General features: G+C 37.1%; 1 protein-coding gene across 9 annotated transcripts in view; it reads right to left on the reverse strand.

Annotated features, from left to right (window-relative positions):
* The window catches only part of COL12A1 (collagen type XII alpha 1 chain), a 116,751-nt gene that overhangs the window by 8,097 nt on the left and 92,408 nt on the right, over positions 1–16,246 (reverse strand). For all 9 annotated transcript variants that reach the window (XM_043591837.1, XM_043591839.1, XM_043591832.1 and 6 more), the window contains 9 exons: positions 14,505–14,654; positions 12,582–12,659; positions 10,939–11,025; positions 9,487–9,540; positions 8,297–8,392; positions 7,045–7,098; positions 6,644–6,697; positions 3,570–3,623; positions 2,085–2,156 (listed from right to left, as the gene is read on the reverse strand). In XM_043591837.1, the coding sequence (XP_043447772.1) occupies positions 2,085–2,156; positions 3,570–3,623; positions 6,644–6,697; positions 7,045–7,098; positions 8,297–8,392; positions 9,487–9,540; positions 10,939–11,025; positions 12,582–12,659; positions 14,505–14,654 (699 nt within the window). The remainder of the gene's footprint in view (positions 1–2,084; positions 2,157–3,569; positions 3,624–6,643; positions 6,698–7,044; positions 7,099–8,296; positions 8,393–9,486; positions 9,541–10,938; positions 11,026–12,581; positions 12,660–14,504; positions 14,655–16,246) is intronic.

Genomic DNA, 16,246 nt, shown 5'->3' on the forward strand with positions numbered 1-16,246 from the left:
TGGATCTTCTTCCCACAGATTTTCAAACAGCTCTCCCTCCATCCACTCCAGTGTCACCTCCTACGACAGGCTCCCTGATGACTATATCTAAAATAGCCACCTTCTCACTATCACAATTACTCCCTTGGCCCTCACTCTGCTTCTTTTTCTTCACATCACTCAACACTGCTAGAAACTATATTGTTTACGTACACGTTTTGGTCTATATCCCCCACTAGAATCCCCATGAGGGCCAGGACTTTGTCTTGTTTACTGTTGTATCCCCAGACCCCAGAACACAAAAACATGTACTAGCACATTTAGTCACTAAACAAAAAGGTTTTGAGTCAATGATAAAAAATATTCCACAAGAAGTTCCTTGAAACATCCGCCCGACAACATCATGTGTTACAAGTTAGCGAGAAGATACCAACTGCTTACAAGAGCTAATGATATAAGCCAACAGCCAAGCTCTCTGCTAAGACCTTTCTATACCCATCTGCTAGTTTTAGTTTCAGAAATTAAAGGTAAGTTAGAAAAGAGAAGAAAAGGAGGGACAATTTTCTACTTTAGAAGGATGAGGAAAATAAAGGGGAAAAAGAAGGTAGGGAAGGTCCAAAAAATGTTACCAAATGATAAGAAGAAACTGGAGTTTGGTTCTCCCTTTGCCAAAATTCTAGACTCTTACAGAAATGCTACTATTACTTAGTTTGGAGCCTTCTGTAAATTGCAAGGAATTTCTGTTTTGTTTTGTTTTACATTTACTGCTACTTTGAGATTGTTCCTGGTGTGTGTGTTTTTTTTTAATTTACTGCCACTGTGAGATTGTTCTAGTATATATGATTTGTAGAAATCATCTTTATTGCCAGTATCTAGAGATCACATTTCAAGTAAAGGAAGCAGAAATTTCTTTTAGGTTTCTAGTTCCAGCCATCAATTACATCTGGTATATTCTTATGTAAGACTCCATTTCAGTAATACTCAAATGAAATAGAATTGTGAATGGGTAGAAAAGTTCCATGTGCTTTTAACTGCTCTTGTGAAGTTCCTGCTATGATTCACTGAGGAAAAGAGAGTAGTAAATTCATGTGCTAGGGTATACACAGATTGTAAAATATATCAGGGGTCCTTTCATCTTAATGCTGCTTGCTTAATTTTATGTAAACGTAGAAGGCAGGCCGTGTCACATAAAGATTCTACCCTAAGTTTCTTTGACATTAGACAGTTTTTAAACTTGGGTTTATATAATTCGGACAATACTTAAAAAAATAGTTCCGTCCCGAGAACAGCCCTGATAGATTAGTGTCATTGCTAACAGTTGGACTTACTTATCTTGGAGATAAATTTTTATGTTTTAAAATTCATTTCAGACAAATAAACTGCTTAAAATAAATTCACACTTCACACATACAAATAAGAAAAAGGTTGTAAAGAAGAATATGATGCTCAATGGTCATTACGAATACTTCTGGATTGGCAATTTTAGAACTTCAAATTCAGTTTTGGAGGTACCAACGTGGAAATGCCAGATATGCATAATGCCATTATTTTAACCAGGCCATCTGACCAAAAGGAAGTTAAACTGTATGTGAATTGCAACAGGACAGTATAAAAAAGTAAAATAGCGGATCAGAGAAATCCTTTTAATCCTAGGACTACCGTCTAGCAGCCTTGATGAAAGAGAAATGACTAAATGCATGGCTGGCTGACACTCATCAAGGGTTAACATCTATAAACTACAAATGAAGGCACCACGCACCATCATGTATTTTTCTATCTTAAGCAGCATACCGCTCCTAAATAAAAGAATTATTCTTCTGACCCAGCTTTGAGTGTTTATACAGTGCAGAAATATGTCTTGGCTCAAAATCCCATTCTCCTTTTAAAGAAACCCTATGACCACAATTTTCATCCCAGAATATTATAACTCAGAGAGAAAAACTTTAGAACTGGTACCAAGTTAAATCCATGGGTTTCGCATAGTTTCAACAAATGCTTCAAACACATTACAGCAGAGATAACATAAATACGCCAAAGCCTTGGCAACATCCTCATTATTTATGGCCGCAGAGAAATGACTCCAGACATGCAATCTGTCCACTTACTGGTCTGCCATGGTCTCCAGGTTTTCCTGGTTTCCCACTAGGTCCTGTGACTCCTGGAGAGCCTGGGCTTCCCTGAAATACACAGGCCGAGAAAGGGAATGATGCGATGAAAGAAAAAGCCCACCTAAAGTAAACTAACAAATGTGGCCATCTCTAAAAGCCTGTAACAGAAACAGCATACAATAGAGAGAGTAAAACCAAATTTTAAGATAGCACGAAAGAAAAAATTTTGAAAATTCTCAGTATTTATGGTGTGTATAGTTCTAAAATATATTTTAAGACCACTTGAAAAATATATAGATACATATAATCAGTTTCACAATTCATAGACTGTGATTCTCATAAATTGGTTACAAAATGAATTTGCAGAAAGCAATCCCTATTTTTTAGTTCATTTCTATTACAAAACCGGAAAACCCCTCAAAAGACAGTAGTGAAAACTTTGGTTGGGGAAGAAATTAAGAAAGTAGCTGTTTCTATGCTAAATCAGGTACCACTGTGGCACAGTCTTCCCTTGTTGCTGGGAGTCTTGGTCTCAGCCTAGAAATTCACTATTTCGTTGGTGCCTTCTCTAAACTTCCACTTTTTTCTATCATCTCAGCACCCTTCACCTCCTCCAAACCATAGCTTTTAACACAGTTTCAAAAATATTAGCCATATTTTAGTAGAATATATGTAATATCTACTAACCAATACTTTATGTTCTAAAGCCTAAAATTTCCTTAAAATTGATCATCAAATTCTGTAAAACAAATAATCCTTTACTTCATCAATTATGCAAATATTAAGCTCTGTAGTAAATATTTAAAATGCAAGTTTACTATACATTTAAACTCTCCTTTACCTGAGAACATATATAATGTTGAATGTTCATTAGACATCAATAATTAACATTGTTTAACATATGCCCTCATGTCTTCATATCCTGCCATAAGACATGAAGATCATCCATCACTTCAGACAAGTTAATCATGATGTCACCTGGATGCAGGCATCTAGATGCCACTCTCAAAATCACTGGCTTTGGTGTTTTCCCCAAAAGATCTTAATTAGAAGATCTAGGGTAAATTTACTTCCTCAGAATGACTGATAGTGTTCAATAATAAATTCCCTTAAAACTGAAATGTCACACACCACAGCTTATCAAAGTTTTAGAATAGGAAGTAACCGGTAAGGTCTTAAAACCCCACCACTCGATGTGGGGCTGGAAGGAACTGGGGCACTAGCCAACTAGTGGTCAAGTCACTTAGGAGTATTTTTCTATTTTTCAAATGTAACTTGATTAAACAGACTCTGTATTTTAACACATCTGTTTTCTCCAGCCCATTTTGATTTAGGAAAATAAAACAAACAGCTCCCTTGACAGTGCACCCCATAGTACAGATAGAATGTGCCTCAAAAGCCAGGTTACTGGGCTTTTCCCTAGCAAGTGGGGGTAGGGATTTTGGGGTGGGGAGACAACAATGTAACCCATTCAGTTCTTACCGGTGGCCCAGGGGGTCCCCTGGGTCCCATTGCACCATCTTTTCCAGTAAAGCCCTATTGTAAACATAAAATTAATTATGAATTAGTGAAATAATGACCAAGTGAAAAGGAAAGATGCTAAAGAGACTGGTAAGAGTGAAGGGTGAAGTATTTAACCCAGCTGCAAGTAATCTTTCAGTACAAAAACAAATATACCCCCAAAATGCTTCCCAATTTAAGCTATGCCTTTGCTGATCATTTTAAGAGTCAAACTAGTCTTCTCCAAAGAAGGAGACTCCTTTCATAAAGATGCTAACTTTTGCTTTTGTGAGACTGTAAGGAAGCCAAAAGGAAGACTAACCTCTCTACTGAAAAAGTCAGTGTCCACAAACTGGTCCAGAAAGAATCAAAGTGGGATGAAAAGAAATGTTGCTGAGAAGAGCAACATAAAAGCTGAAGGAGAGGCCAACCATCTGATTCAAAACTGTCCCGTTTCCTAAGCAATGGCCAGCCAGTCAGGGAAGGACTTCCCATGTCCCCACTGCTGGTGAACTTCTCTCCCCCACCCCAGAAAAGAGTGAAGTTGTCTTGACTGCCTTCCACGTGAAAGAAAGGAAATCCTCAGTCTTCAGCTAATTTTTTAGTGGTTTGCTGCTCCTCATCTTGCATGAAAGACCAGATCCGCACAAGTGTCAGGTTGACTGGGAAGAGAGATGTGCCCCAGGAGCACCGCGCGTTGGTGCGCAGGCTTGCTCGTTGGCTCTCACGACCTGCCTCCATGCGGTGCCAAATGACCTCTGCCTCGCATGAGTCACTCTGCTACCCAGTTAGCATTCATCCCAACAGAGAGATCCCTGAAATTCAGTAGAGGATTTCTGAGTCAGGTCTTTTTTATAGCTCTTGCATTCCTCTGTCAAAGGAGATTTTTGTCTCATTTTCTGCAGGGAATAACAGTGATAATTTCATCCATATTCTTGGATTCTAACAAAAATCAAGAGCCTTTGGATAACTGCCTGGTCTAAGTATCCATGCATCCATTGGTTTTATAACAGAGGAAGTTTAAATTATTTCCTTAAAATTGTGTTAGAAATATTCCACCACCACTACTCTCTGATTTTTTTCTCCAGAAACTTATACAGATAAAGATTTCAGAATGTTTTCTGGGAGCCCCAGGTCTGCTTCACAAAAAACAGACTCCAAGTTCACCTGATTGAACATCAACATTGCTTCTGAGAGCCACTTAAGAAACAAAAATGCTCTGGTGGTATTGCTTAGACGGTTTGAATTGCACATCTTCCATCTAAATTTCTCCAGCGTCTAAGACACTCTTTTGTTTATTTGTTTAGGTGAGTATTATATTTCTGAATAATTCTCCTTCCTAAGAACTTCCTGATCAACCATTTTCTCTTTTTTCCCCCAGCTTTACTGAAGTATAATTGACAAATAAAAGTTGTACATATTTACGATGTACCTGTTTTGATATGCGTATACATGGTGAAATGATTACCACAACCAAGATAATTGACATACACATCACCTCACGTAGTTCTCATTTTTTGAGTGTGGTGAGAACATTTAAAGATCTACTCTATTTGCAAATTTCAGGTACACTATATAGTATTATTAACTGTAGTCCCCATGCTGTACATTAGATCCCCAAAGATCATTCATCCTGCATAACAACTCCAACATAGCCTTTTTGTACCCTTTTTCCAACATCTCTCCATATCCCCCTTGCCCCTTACCCTTGGCAACCACCATTCTACTAGTTGCCTCCATGAGTTCAACTTTTTTTAGATCCCATACATAAGTGAGATCATGCAGTATTTACCTTTCTGTGTTTGGCTTATTTCACTTACACTAAGGTCCCCCAGGTTCAAGTTTCATCCATGTTGTTGCAAATGACAGGATTTCCTTCTTTCTTAAGGCTGAGCATTTTATACATATAAAGTGTCCATCCGTGAACACTTAGATCTGATCAACCATTTTCTTTTAGAAGACATATATATCTAAGTTGGGGTGAAGAAGAGCTTATCCTAATGTCCTCAGGTCTAACTGAGCCATCTGCATAATTTTGTGATAAATTTTATTTTTTTTCTCCATTCTCAAAGCGGCAGTGACTTTCAAAGCTGCTTCCCTCTAGGTGAGGTTGGATGAGAAGATCTATGGTTGTTTTCATAGGTGCACATGTATTAGATACCTATTCATGTGGTTCTTTTGTTTCTCTCTAGTGGTCCCCAAAGCTGTGCCTCATTTTGAAAATCATCTATGCTGAAGACAACCCATGTATCCAATTCCTACCAACTCCATCTTGGTAACAAGTCTTCCTTTCTCACTGTGGTCCTTGGGCTTGCTCTTCTGACCTTTCTTCTCTTCTCTTCCAACACAGAATTCAGGTTTCTTTCCCTTCCTTCCTTCCTTTGTTCCTTCGTTCCTTCCTTCGTTCCTTCGTTCCTTCCTTCCTTCCTTCCTTCCTTCCTTCCTTTTCTTTCTTTCCAGCCCAGATGCCTATACCAAAGTCTATCTAACTTTCCAAAGTTTATGTTCTATCAGCTGTGCACCTTGTTTTCAGCGTTAGTGGTAGGGAACTAGGGAGTAGGTAGGTGAACAAGGCTGAGCGTAAAGAGGGGAATGATTTCCTGAGAAGCTTCCTCACTCTCAAGCTGGGAGATCTGGGTGGCCTCACCACAAAGTTGGAGTCACAGATTAGAGTTTGAAAGTGAAAAAGCAAAAAAGCATAGAATCTTCCCACTCCCTCATTTTTCTTGAAACAGTAATGGTGTCAATGGCTACCTGTCCCCAGTTCAGGAAGAGCCTTTTGATGGGACATCCCTGGCAACCCACCATGTCTGCACGAAGCCCACACTGGGTGGCCATGATGGGCCCAACAAGGCTTTCATAACAACAGCACCAAGTGAGTCAGTCCATCATCACTTCTTGATTGCAGTGTCTTTGGTTTTGCTTTCTAATTGAATAGACTGACTTGTCACCTCTGCAATCTCACTATTGTCCTTTATTGTAAAATAATTCTTCATTAATAGGCAACAATGTGATATCATTGCCAACATCATCATAGCCTGTCTGAGAAAACTTACTCTATCTCCTGGAGGTCCCATTGGTCCCGGTGGGCCAGGTAATCCTGGGGTTCCCTACACAAAAGAAAGCAAACAAGTGAAATGCTATAATATACTTCTTATATGGGAAAACATACTTTTTGTTCTTCAAAATGCTTGAAAAAAAATTCAGGGGGCTCTGAAAACCAGAACCAAGCCCAGTGCCAGCCATATAGTGGATGATCATCAGGATGCCCACACTTGAATCGAACAGCACAAATCTGACAACTAATACCAGGGTATGAAATGGAAATAATGCGATGCACATAGCCTGGCTTCTGCTTTGCTGCCTCCTCTGGGTTCACCTTTTGAGGCACTACAAGGGCAACTTTTCAAACAGCACCTGACAAGTAAAAAAAGAGGTAGCTTCAAGAACAACTCACGGTCCGGCCGGGAAGTCCTGGCTCTCCAGCATCACCTTTCATCCCTTGGCGACCCTACAGCAGCAATGGGAAAACAGTCCTCAGGCATTTTACAGAGATGAAGTGAAAAGGGGAGACAGGAGTCACTTCTGAAATCTCCATCACTTCATAAATACAATGTAAACACATTTGGAAGGTAGACAAATAAATCATTTTTCGGATTGATGCTCACTTTTTAAGCTATAAATGCTGTGTTCTGATTTCCATTTGTAATATTAAAGGATAATTTTATAGAATTATGGGACGATATACCTACTTTAAAAGAACATAGTTTAACATAAGGTATTTTCATAGGAAGAAAATTTGAAGGGAGAAAAACTATTTTGTATTTAATATATTTAATTAGTTGTTGATTTTAATAGATATTCAGTGAAGTGTTATAATTTTGGTCTTTATAACTACATGCTAGAAAACACTTGTCATAAAGGCAAAGTAGAATTAATTAAAACTGAAATATTTAATTTAATAATAGTAGTAAGAAAGGTAAAAGCCCCAAAAGTCCCTTTTGGACACAAGAAGCTAAAAGTAGATTCAGGCAACCCTTTTGAGTGAGAAAGCCCTATCCCTCCACATGTCTCATTTCCAGCTTTATCTGGTATCAATTATTTTTCCTCTAAGTGCCAAGAAAATGTATCTGTCCTATATTAAGGCATCTTAAAAGGGAGTTTAGACTTGAATTTAAAACTATGCAGTTATCATATTCTTATTCATATGCTGTATTCTTTTGTTTATTTTAAGGTATAGAAAAAAATGTTAGCAGCTACATAAAATATGAGTCTTAAAAGGTAAAAACACCTTTTATAACTTCAGATGAGCTTTTGGAACAAAAGGTAAACATTTCATTAAAAAGTTTTTTAAAGAAGTAGCGACCTAGATAGACAATGCAAGCTTGCCTTGAGGTCATAAATATTAGCAAAGGGTTGCCACACGCTGAAAGTAATTTCAAAGCCTTCAGGATGTTGAAGTATATATGCATTACTTATTCATTTTTAAAGGTCACATTAGTAGCAATAATTTTATCTACACATTTAAATATTATTACATGCACTATTTGCATATCTGAAATCATAATCATAAGAAGTTATTTCAATGGCCGACCTTGTTGAGTTCTCAGGAAACATTTGAGTTTGGCAAAATACAGTAAAAAATATTCTAGTTCAACTTAATGTTAATCTACCATCCTCACTGAAATACAGAAAGCCTTTGTGCTTACTTGTTCTCCCGGAATGGAGAGTCCGTTGGGTCCCTGGGGGCCTGGGGGACCCTGGGGGCCTGGAGGACCTGTATCTCCACGAGGGCCAGGGGGCCCCTAAAGCATACAAGAGAGAAACAACCACAAAGTCACATAATGACCTTCCAGTGCTAACATCCAATCAGAAGCCTGTCGGTGTGTCTTAAGACATCAGTCATATAATGTTTGCAAACATTTTAGAAATCTACACACCTATAAAAGCATTTATTAATGCCATTCCTTTCTTCCCTTTACTATTCATTAAAGAACAATTCAAGTGCAATAAATTCATAAGAGCACTTATATTTCCAAAAGTCCCATTAGAAGCAGATTTGTAAAAGAGGTAAAACACACTGGATATGATATATTCATAAATTTATACTCAAGAATTCATATGAGATCAAACCTTGAATTTCAGTGGATTTTCTTAGTTTAGGCTGGTCCTGCTTTCTCTTAGACTTGGCCTTATTTCTGGAACTAATGTGTATATAAAACAAGCAAGGAAAGAACAGATATCCACTAAGAAGATGCTCTATATGCTGGAGCTTCTTTGCAACATGCCCAGGTAGAAAAGGTACAAACTCGGAGTCAGGGAACTGGGTTAGCATCCCAGCCTCACCCTTTCCTAACTGGGTTAGCTTATCATTAGTAATATCATGACTAAAAGCACACATCATCTTCATAATATATTGCCCTGATAAGCTTGAGTTATCTTATGGAAGACAAGTATGGACCTGGTAGAAAAGGGCCGGTGACCCCCCACTGAACATATACATGGCTGCTCAGCTCTTTCTCTGAGACAGGGTGAAAAAAAGAGCCGCAGAACTGCTCCCAACTCCCTCCAGCTTTCTGGTGGGGCTCTGCTCCCTCTGGGTCTCCCAATGATTGGATTACCTGCTCTATTTCTCCATGTTGTAGCAGAACCCTTAGGTTCTTCTGCAGATTTCCTATGTGTAATTCCTATAGCAGTGAGATGCCTTGGACATTTCTTTCTCTGGCTAGTCTAATCCATCATCTTGACATCCAGAGACAAGACTGAGGTAATTATATTACCTAAGGCACACTAAACTTGAACTAACTTGCTCAAGGTCACATATCCCCTTAGTGGAAATTTTAACAATCAGACTTCAACATATACACGAAAACATAAACGCACCATAAAATATACTTACAACTGCCCCACTGATACCTCTTTCACCTCTGGGACCTTTAGCACCAGGTCCTCCCTAAAATACATAGTAAGAACACATTTTAGGGTAAATATAAGGAAAGGAGGGAGAAGCCGATACACAGAAATTACATCAAGAAGCAGCATTCTCCAGGCAATTGATACTTCTACGGTTACTTACAAATATTGAAGTGAATTTTACATATCATACAAATACGTGGGGAAAGAGAATTTCATAACTTTGTACATTTTAAGTGTCTCACTTTTACATTCTGAACTTTTCTTAATTGTTAGCAAATTTTGAAATTTATTTGAAAATTTGAAGCTTACTAGAAAAAACAAGCATTACTTAAATACAGCAAGGAGAAGATTCTGTTTGGAGTTATATGAGTGCACATTCTTCAGTGAAAATAATATGCAAAGAGAAGAATATCTTGAATCTTTCAGAATCTCAGAACATGTAGTTTAGTAACTGGAAATCAGAGTTCACTAAACAAAGAGGAAATAAATCTGATAATGACATCCAATAATGTTACCTTATTAAAAAATCCTTACTTCTCAAAAACATCTACGTTACATCAGGATATAGTTTTATGATTATAGATATAAATCAGGTAAGTCACTGTTAATAAAAAAATAAATAAATGGTCAATAATTCCAGTGACATTTTATTCTGTATGAGAGAAGCTGGTTTGTAATTAACCTAAAATCAATCTACACTATTTGCTCTGACCTAAGTACAATAAAATTTGTTGTTCTGAGAATCTCTGAGCGATTCCTACGTTAATTAACCATTTTCTTAAAAGAGACCACTAGAGCTTAGAGGTATCACTTCCATTCCACAAAACCAGCTCAGGTCACATGCTGGATTAACTGAATCAAGGGGTTCCACATTGATTAGTGAAATCTATCACTGTAATCTTCAGTGTTGTGCCCCTCCCCCACAAATAGACCTGGTCATAGACTTTCTTACCCAAGTTATTCCAAACCCCAAAACTTTCACCCAGAGTTTATGGTATCATCACGTATGTAAATTTCCCTACTTATTGTCATGATGTATCTGCTACATAAGGTATACATATCCTAGGTTCCAAACAAGGTGTTCAGCCTCTCATCCATGGCTCCATAGCATACATACAAGAAGCTTTTGGGAAATGTTAAGAAATTTTCAAAATCATGGGATTACAGATGGAAACCCAGATTCACATCTCTAAGGGGATAGCTCTTGAATACTAGCCAATCATTCATTCCTGCATGACTAGACAAAATGTGTTCAATGTGTTCAAACTTTCTTCTTGATTTATTCCATTTCAGATCTCGAAACATACCACAAAAAAATGGCCTGTCCCAGAAAAGACAGATGGCTGGAAGCATTTTATGCACTACATACTGGCAAAAAGATGATCACTCCAAAGATTCAAGAGGAAGGCTAGAAGGACTATTGCAGTTTCCTTACCGCAGGGCCTGGTGGACCTGGAGGTCCAACACTGTCCTGTGTACATGTACAAGCATTGGGAAGAGCAGGGCATTTTGCTTCATCTCTCTGAAATTTTGAAAAAGAATATTCAACTATGAATTGAAAGTGAAATGTCTTCCAATCCTCCACCCCCATCTGTCTTACATACACAAGGAAATCCGGTTCTCAAGTTGAAGAAATAATTTGTATTTATCAGTAAAAATAGTCTTATGTGGGGCGCCTGGGTGGCGCAGTCGGTTAAGTGTCTGACTTCAGCCAGGTCACGATCTCGCGGTCCGTGAGTTCGAGCCCCACGTCAGGCTCTGGGCTGATGGCTCGGAGCCTGGAGCCTGTTTCCGATTCTGTGTCTGCCTCTCTCTCTGCCCCTCCCCCGTTCATGCTCTGTCTCTCTCTGTCCCAAAAATAAATAAACGTTGAAAAAAAAAATTGAAAAAAAAAAATAGTCTTATGTTGAATCTTGCTTTGGTCTTTTATGTCTTTACGTTTTACTTTAGGAAACCTTATATAACGAAGAAATGCTTATAAAACCACCACATAGTCCACCGGTAATTTAATGTGGTTTTCTCTAATCCAGTATTAGAGAAATGCTGAGTATCTCAGATATCAATGCCCATTTTGTTCAGAGTAAGATCTAAAATCCTTTCCATGGCCTAGAAGGCCTTACACATTCTGCAAACCAGCGTCACCTTGCCCATCTCATTGCCTACCACTGCCCTTCCCGTTCACTTTACTCCAGCCCCACTGATCTACTTAATATTTCTCAGATATTTAGGGCACTTTGTGGTCTTAGGACCTTTGCATGTGCAGTCTCCCCTGATTGGAATGCAGTCCCCGTCATCCACAATGTACACTCCCTTACTTCACCAGGTCTCTGCTTAAACCTCACCTCATCACTGAGGGCTGATAGTGCTTGCCTGACTCTCTATCCCTTCACCATGATTTGTTTTTTCATCATAAGACTTTCTACTTTGTAATGTAGCATGTATCTACTTGTTAATTCTTTCTCTCTCCTTTCCTTCTACTAGAATATTCACTTTCACTGCTGTAATCCACGCACATAAAATTGTGCCTGGCTTATAATAAATAGGTGCTCAATAAGCATTTGTGGAATAAATAACACACGTTGATCCTGTGGATGTATGTAGCTCACTGCTTGCCAAAAGCATACACTCCATCATCACATTCAACTTTGTAGCCACAATGAGGGAAAACCATCATCTCATAAAGTAATATGGTTATGTCTACCCTAAGCCTTAGATGTCCACAAAGGTGATGTTTTTTATTCTGTAAAATGCTGATATTTTACAAGCAATAGGAGGGCTTTGTAATTAGTAGATATATCAAACGCCCTGATCCAGCGGACTTTTCTAACTATGCATAACCACCCTGGCTGTTAGGGAGAATTTCAGATGTGGTCTTGTGTATTCCTGGATTTTAAAGGAGGAGGTCACTGGCCTCAGCTGTGGTAGCTGATGAGCATGCACATCGTGCACATCCCTTGGCTCCGTCTTGGAGATTCAGTTGCTGAGTGCTACTTCCTCTCCCAGACCATCTGCATCCGCATCCCTTATTGCAGGAGGGCTTTTAAGACCACAACAACGGTTCCATTCCATCTTACTTACCCTAGAGGGAATATCACAGCATCTGTCTCTACTGGTCCACACCGGACTGCATACAATATCAAAACTCTGGATTTGGAACTGCAAACAACCAACAGAAACATCAGCTAAAGATGCGTGAAAAACATTTCATATTAACAACTCCACATTTTAACCTTTGCCAATTTCTCACAAAGACTCTCTCAAGAGTGCAAACCCTTGAGGGCAATGTGATCCTTACTTCATACAGGAAGAACATAAAAACCTATGCCTAAGAGAAGGAGATGTTAAAACAAAATGCATATGTGAAATTCCCACATCTGATTCACTTCCCCGGCTAAAATAAAATGCTTGATTGAGTTTTGTTTTTTTTTTAAGAAAACATTAATTTCTTTAATTAAGAATTGGAAGACTACATCCATTTAAATCAACTTTTAAAAGTCCACTCTTGTAGAAAAATAACATTAAAAATAACATTCTTCATTTATTCTAAAATTGATGTTTTCTTTTCATAAATTCTTACCTGGGACTGACTAATAACTTTGATGATTCAGTTTAATTATTTCAACATAGCATATACTTTCTATCTTTCCACATTTAAAAAATAAAGTTATTTTGATAAAAAGGAAAAAGCTGCTTAGATGTAGCCATCCTTTTATAAACCTGTTATAATTGTTCTATTTAAAGAAAAAGACAATATTCAATAAAAAGTCTATGTATAAACTTGTTGAATCACTGTTGTACATCTGAAAGTAATATAACATTATGTGTCACCTATATTTTAATTAAAAAAAATAAAAAGGTACATGCTAAGTGCTTGATAAATCTTAGTTATCATTATTACCATCGTTATTGATTTATAAGATTAGGCATATTAAGTATTCTATTAATCCTAAAAAATGTTTAAATTTAATTAAATTAAAAGTCCAGATGTTTATCACAATATATTAAGTTTGCACTAATGGTTTCTACATTTCAGAATAAAAATTTCACTTGTGAATCTAAGAGAACAAAATCCTGTGTGTGGAAGAAAGCTAAATTAATAAATTTAATATTTGTAAGTAAATTCTTTTAAAAAGCCAAAAATGTTAACCTTGCTTTTATTTATTTTTTTAGACCAGAGAGGGGCAGAGAGAGGGAGAGAGAATCTTAAGCAGGTTCCACGCTCAGCACAGAGCCTGACTCAGGGCTTGATCCCATGACCCTGAGATCATGACCTGAGCCAAAATCAAGAGTTGGACACTTAACCAACTGAGCCACCCAGGTGCCCCTAACCTTGCTTATGGATCAATATTATTATTGATTGACATTTAATATAAACTTAATTAGCCTGATACAGTGAAAACTCTAGATTTAAATTTTTACTAATAGACAGCATTATAAATATGGTTGGCATGCTCCCGCCTCAAACTTGAGCCAGTGCAAATTGTGAGTAATGCAGTCAGCTGGCCGCCCTCCTACACTGATCTTCCTTCTGAGACAGACAGATGATGACTCTTCTCAGAGAGAGCACAGGCTCTATGACAGTCGCTGTTTGTGTCTGTGTTATCAAGCTACAAATGCTTAATGTCTTGATTGCAGAAATTTGTATTAACAATTGCTATCTTTGAAGAACAAAAAATGAGTTATTTTAGATTTCACTGATTATCCTGGCAACTATTTGTGTTCTACTCTCCAATTTGGTACTGTTTCAAGATGACTACATGATGTTCTCTGGTGTCTTGACATCTTATTTTGTTTCTAGCAGTAAACCACATTATTATGTTCTGTCAGCAGTATATTTCCTCAATGTAACTTTTTCGATGTTTCAATCTGACCAAGGAATTTGACAATTTAAAACCCACTGAGAAAACAAAAACAAAAACAAAAACAACCCATTGATTATTTTTTAAATGTTATTTCAATCTTAATGAAAAGTACCTAGAAAAATAAAAATGTGTGACTTACTGTAGCTGATTTCCTCTCCCCTTTAAGAAGTTTTCCAAGAATTTCATAACCATCAGTTGTGATATTTCCAGCTTCCTTGATGTCTTTTTCTATAATTTCATAGCAGTCGATGTAAATCTTAACACTTTTTGAGGTCACTACAATATGAACCTAAAAAGATCATTTGTTTCCATTATAAAGTTTCTACCCCAAAAAACTTGGGTGATTTCTGCATATTTCAGATCACAGGTTGACAAATATGTTCTTTATATTATTGTTATCCCAAATCAAGTCTTGGACTAAAATCCCAACAGTCAGATTACAATGTCAATGTCATTTATTAAAAACATCAAATTAAATGAGCCTTCATCCACATATACATGCATAATTGCCTATTTTCCCATATGTACTCTTTCTGAGATGACCAGAGATAATGTAGTAGATGAGATGATCCCATTAACTATAAAGAACTATTCAAATACAAGTTAATAAATTATTAATGTATTGTTATACTCAGTAAACAGGATCCTCAAATGTCTTCCATTGATTTTGCTAAACTCAATTTTTAACTTGTTATTCCCTACTCTCAGCCAAAAAGAATTTGCATACCATATAGACATTTAACATAGTAAAGAATTAGCCCACGTCTTCTACAGAGATTCGGTTCTGGAAATTGATAGATAGAAGATTCAATTTCCTTTTAAGGAAAGAATCTTATGTTGATTTACTTCTTATCTGATATTCAGGACACTCAGAATTTAAATCTATTAGTGCAGATAATTAATAAAACATTTGTATTTCAACAGTGTAAAGAATGACTGCAGGTAATCTTTGAGTTTATAGTTATACTCATAGTTTCCACTTATCACAGCACAAATACTCAAGTAAGCACTCGATAATTACTTTGAAAAGTTGGCTCCAAGTTAAAAGGAAAAGAAATACCCTTAAGTTCTTTGAGTCAGTAAGCATAAGGACAATCTCTGGCAATGTTTTTAAATAGTGAATATTTTTCCCACATAGAATCACCACCAAAACATTAATTTAGTGCATCTGTTAAGTTCTAAGTGTGAGCTGCATATTGATTGCTTTTATATAAAAGTGATACATAGCTTACTAAAAATTAACTTTAAATGTCCCCGGAACAATCATCTAATACTGAATTCAAGAAGAAGACCATATAAGCATTCCCAAGATATTTATTATCTAATAAGAACTAAAACTTATTTTTGGCTCTTCTATGAACAATCTCAGAGGCAAAAATTCACAAAATATTTTGAAAAAACCATAGTACCCCCCAAATTATTTCAAAATCAAAACTTTTAATTTGTAACAAAATTATTCCAATTGCCAGTCAATACCAGCCATTAAGAAACTCATGCTAAAAACATATTTTCCTACAATCTCTTCAGTGCTTTTCATCACATTTTAAATACAGGCATAATAACATTTCAGAGTGGGTTCTTCATCTGTAGACCACTGTCCCAAGTATTTAGGGACTATTTCCCAGCTGTGAATCCTTTTTGGTCACAGTAAAGTAGGAAGAAATAGGAACACTCTTATCAACTCATCTCCCTTCCCAAGTTCTACTGTTCCCTAAATCTTTTATTTTTCATCTATTCCACTTTTTTTCTTATGACAAACTTCTCACTTGGAACAGAGACACAAAACGTGTCAAGAGAATCCTTAAAAAGCAATAGCTGTCCACCATTCCTTACTTAAGCTCTTTTACCCTATGCTCCTTTTCTCCCAAGAGTCCCCTGCAT

The sequence above is a fragment of the Prionailurus bengalensis genome, chromosome B2 (genome assembly GCF_016509475.1).
Source record: "Prionailurus bengalensis isolate Pbe53 chromosome B2, Fcat_Pben_1.1_paternal_pri, whole genome shotgun sequence".
Classification (NCBI taxonomy): Eukaryota; Metazoa; Chordata; class Mammalia; order Carnivora; family Felidae; genus Prionailurus; species Prionailurus bengalensis.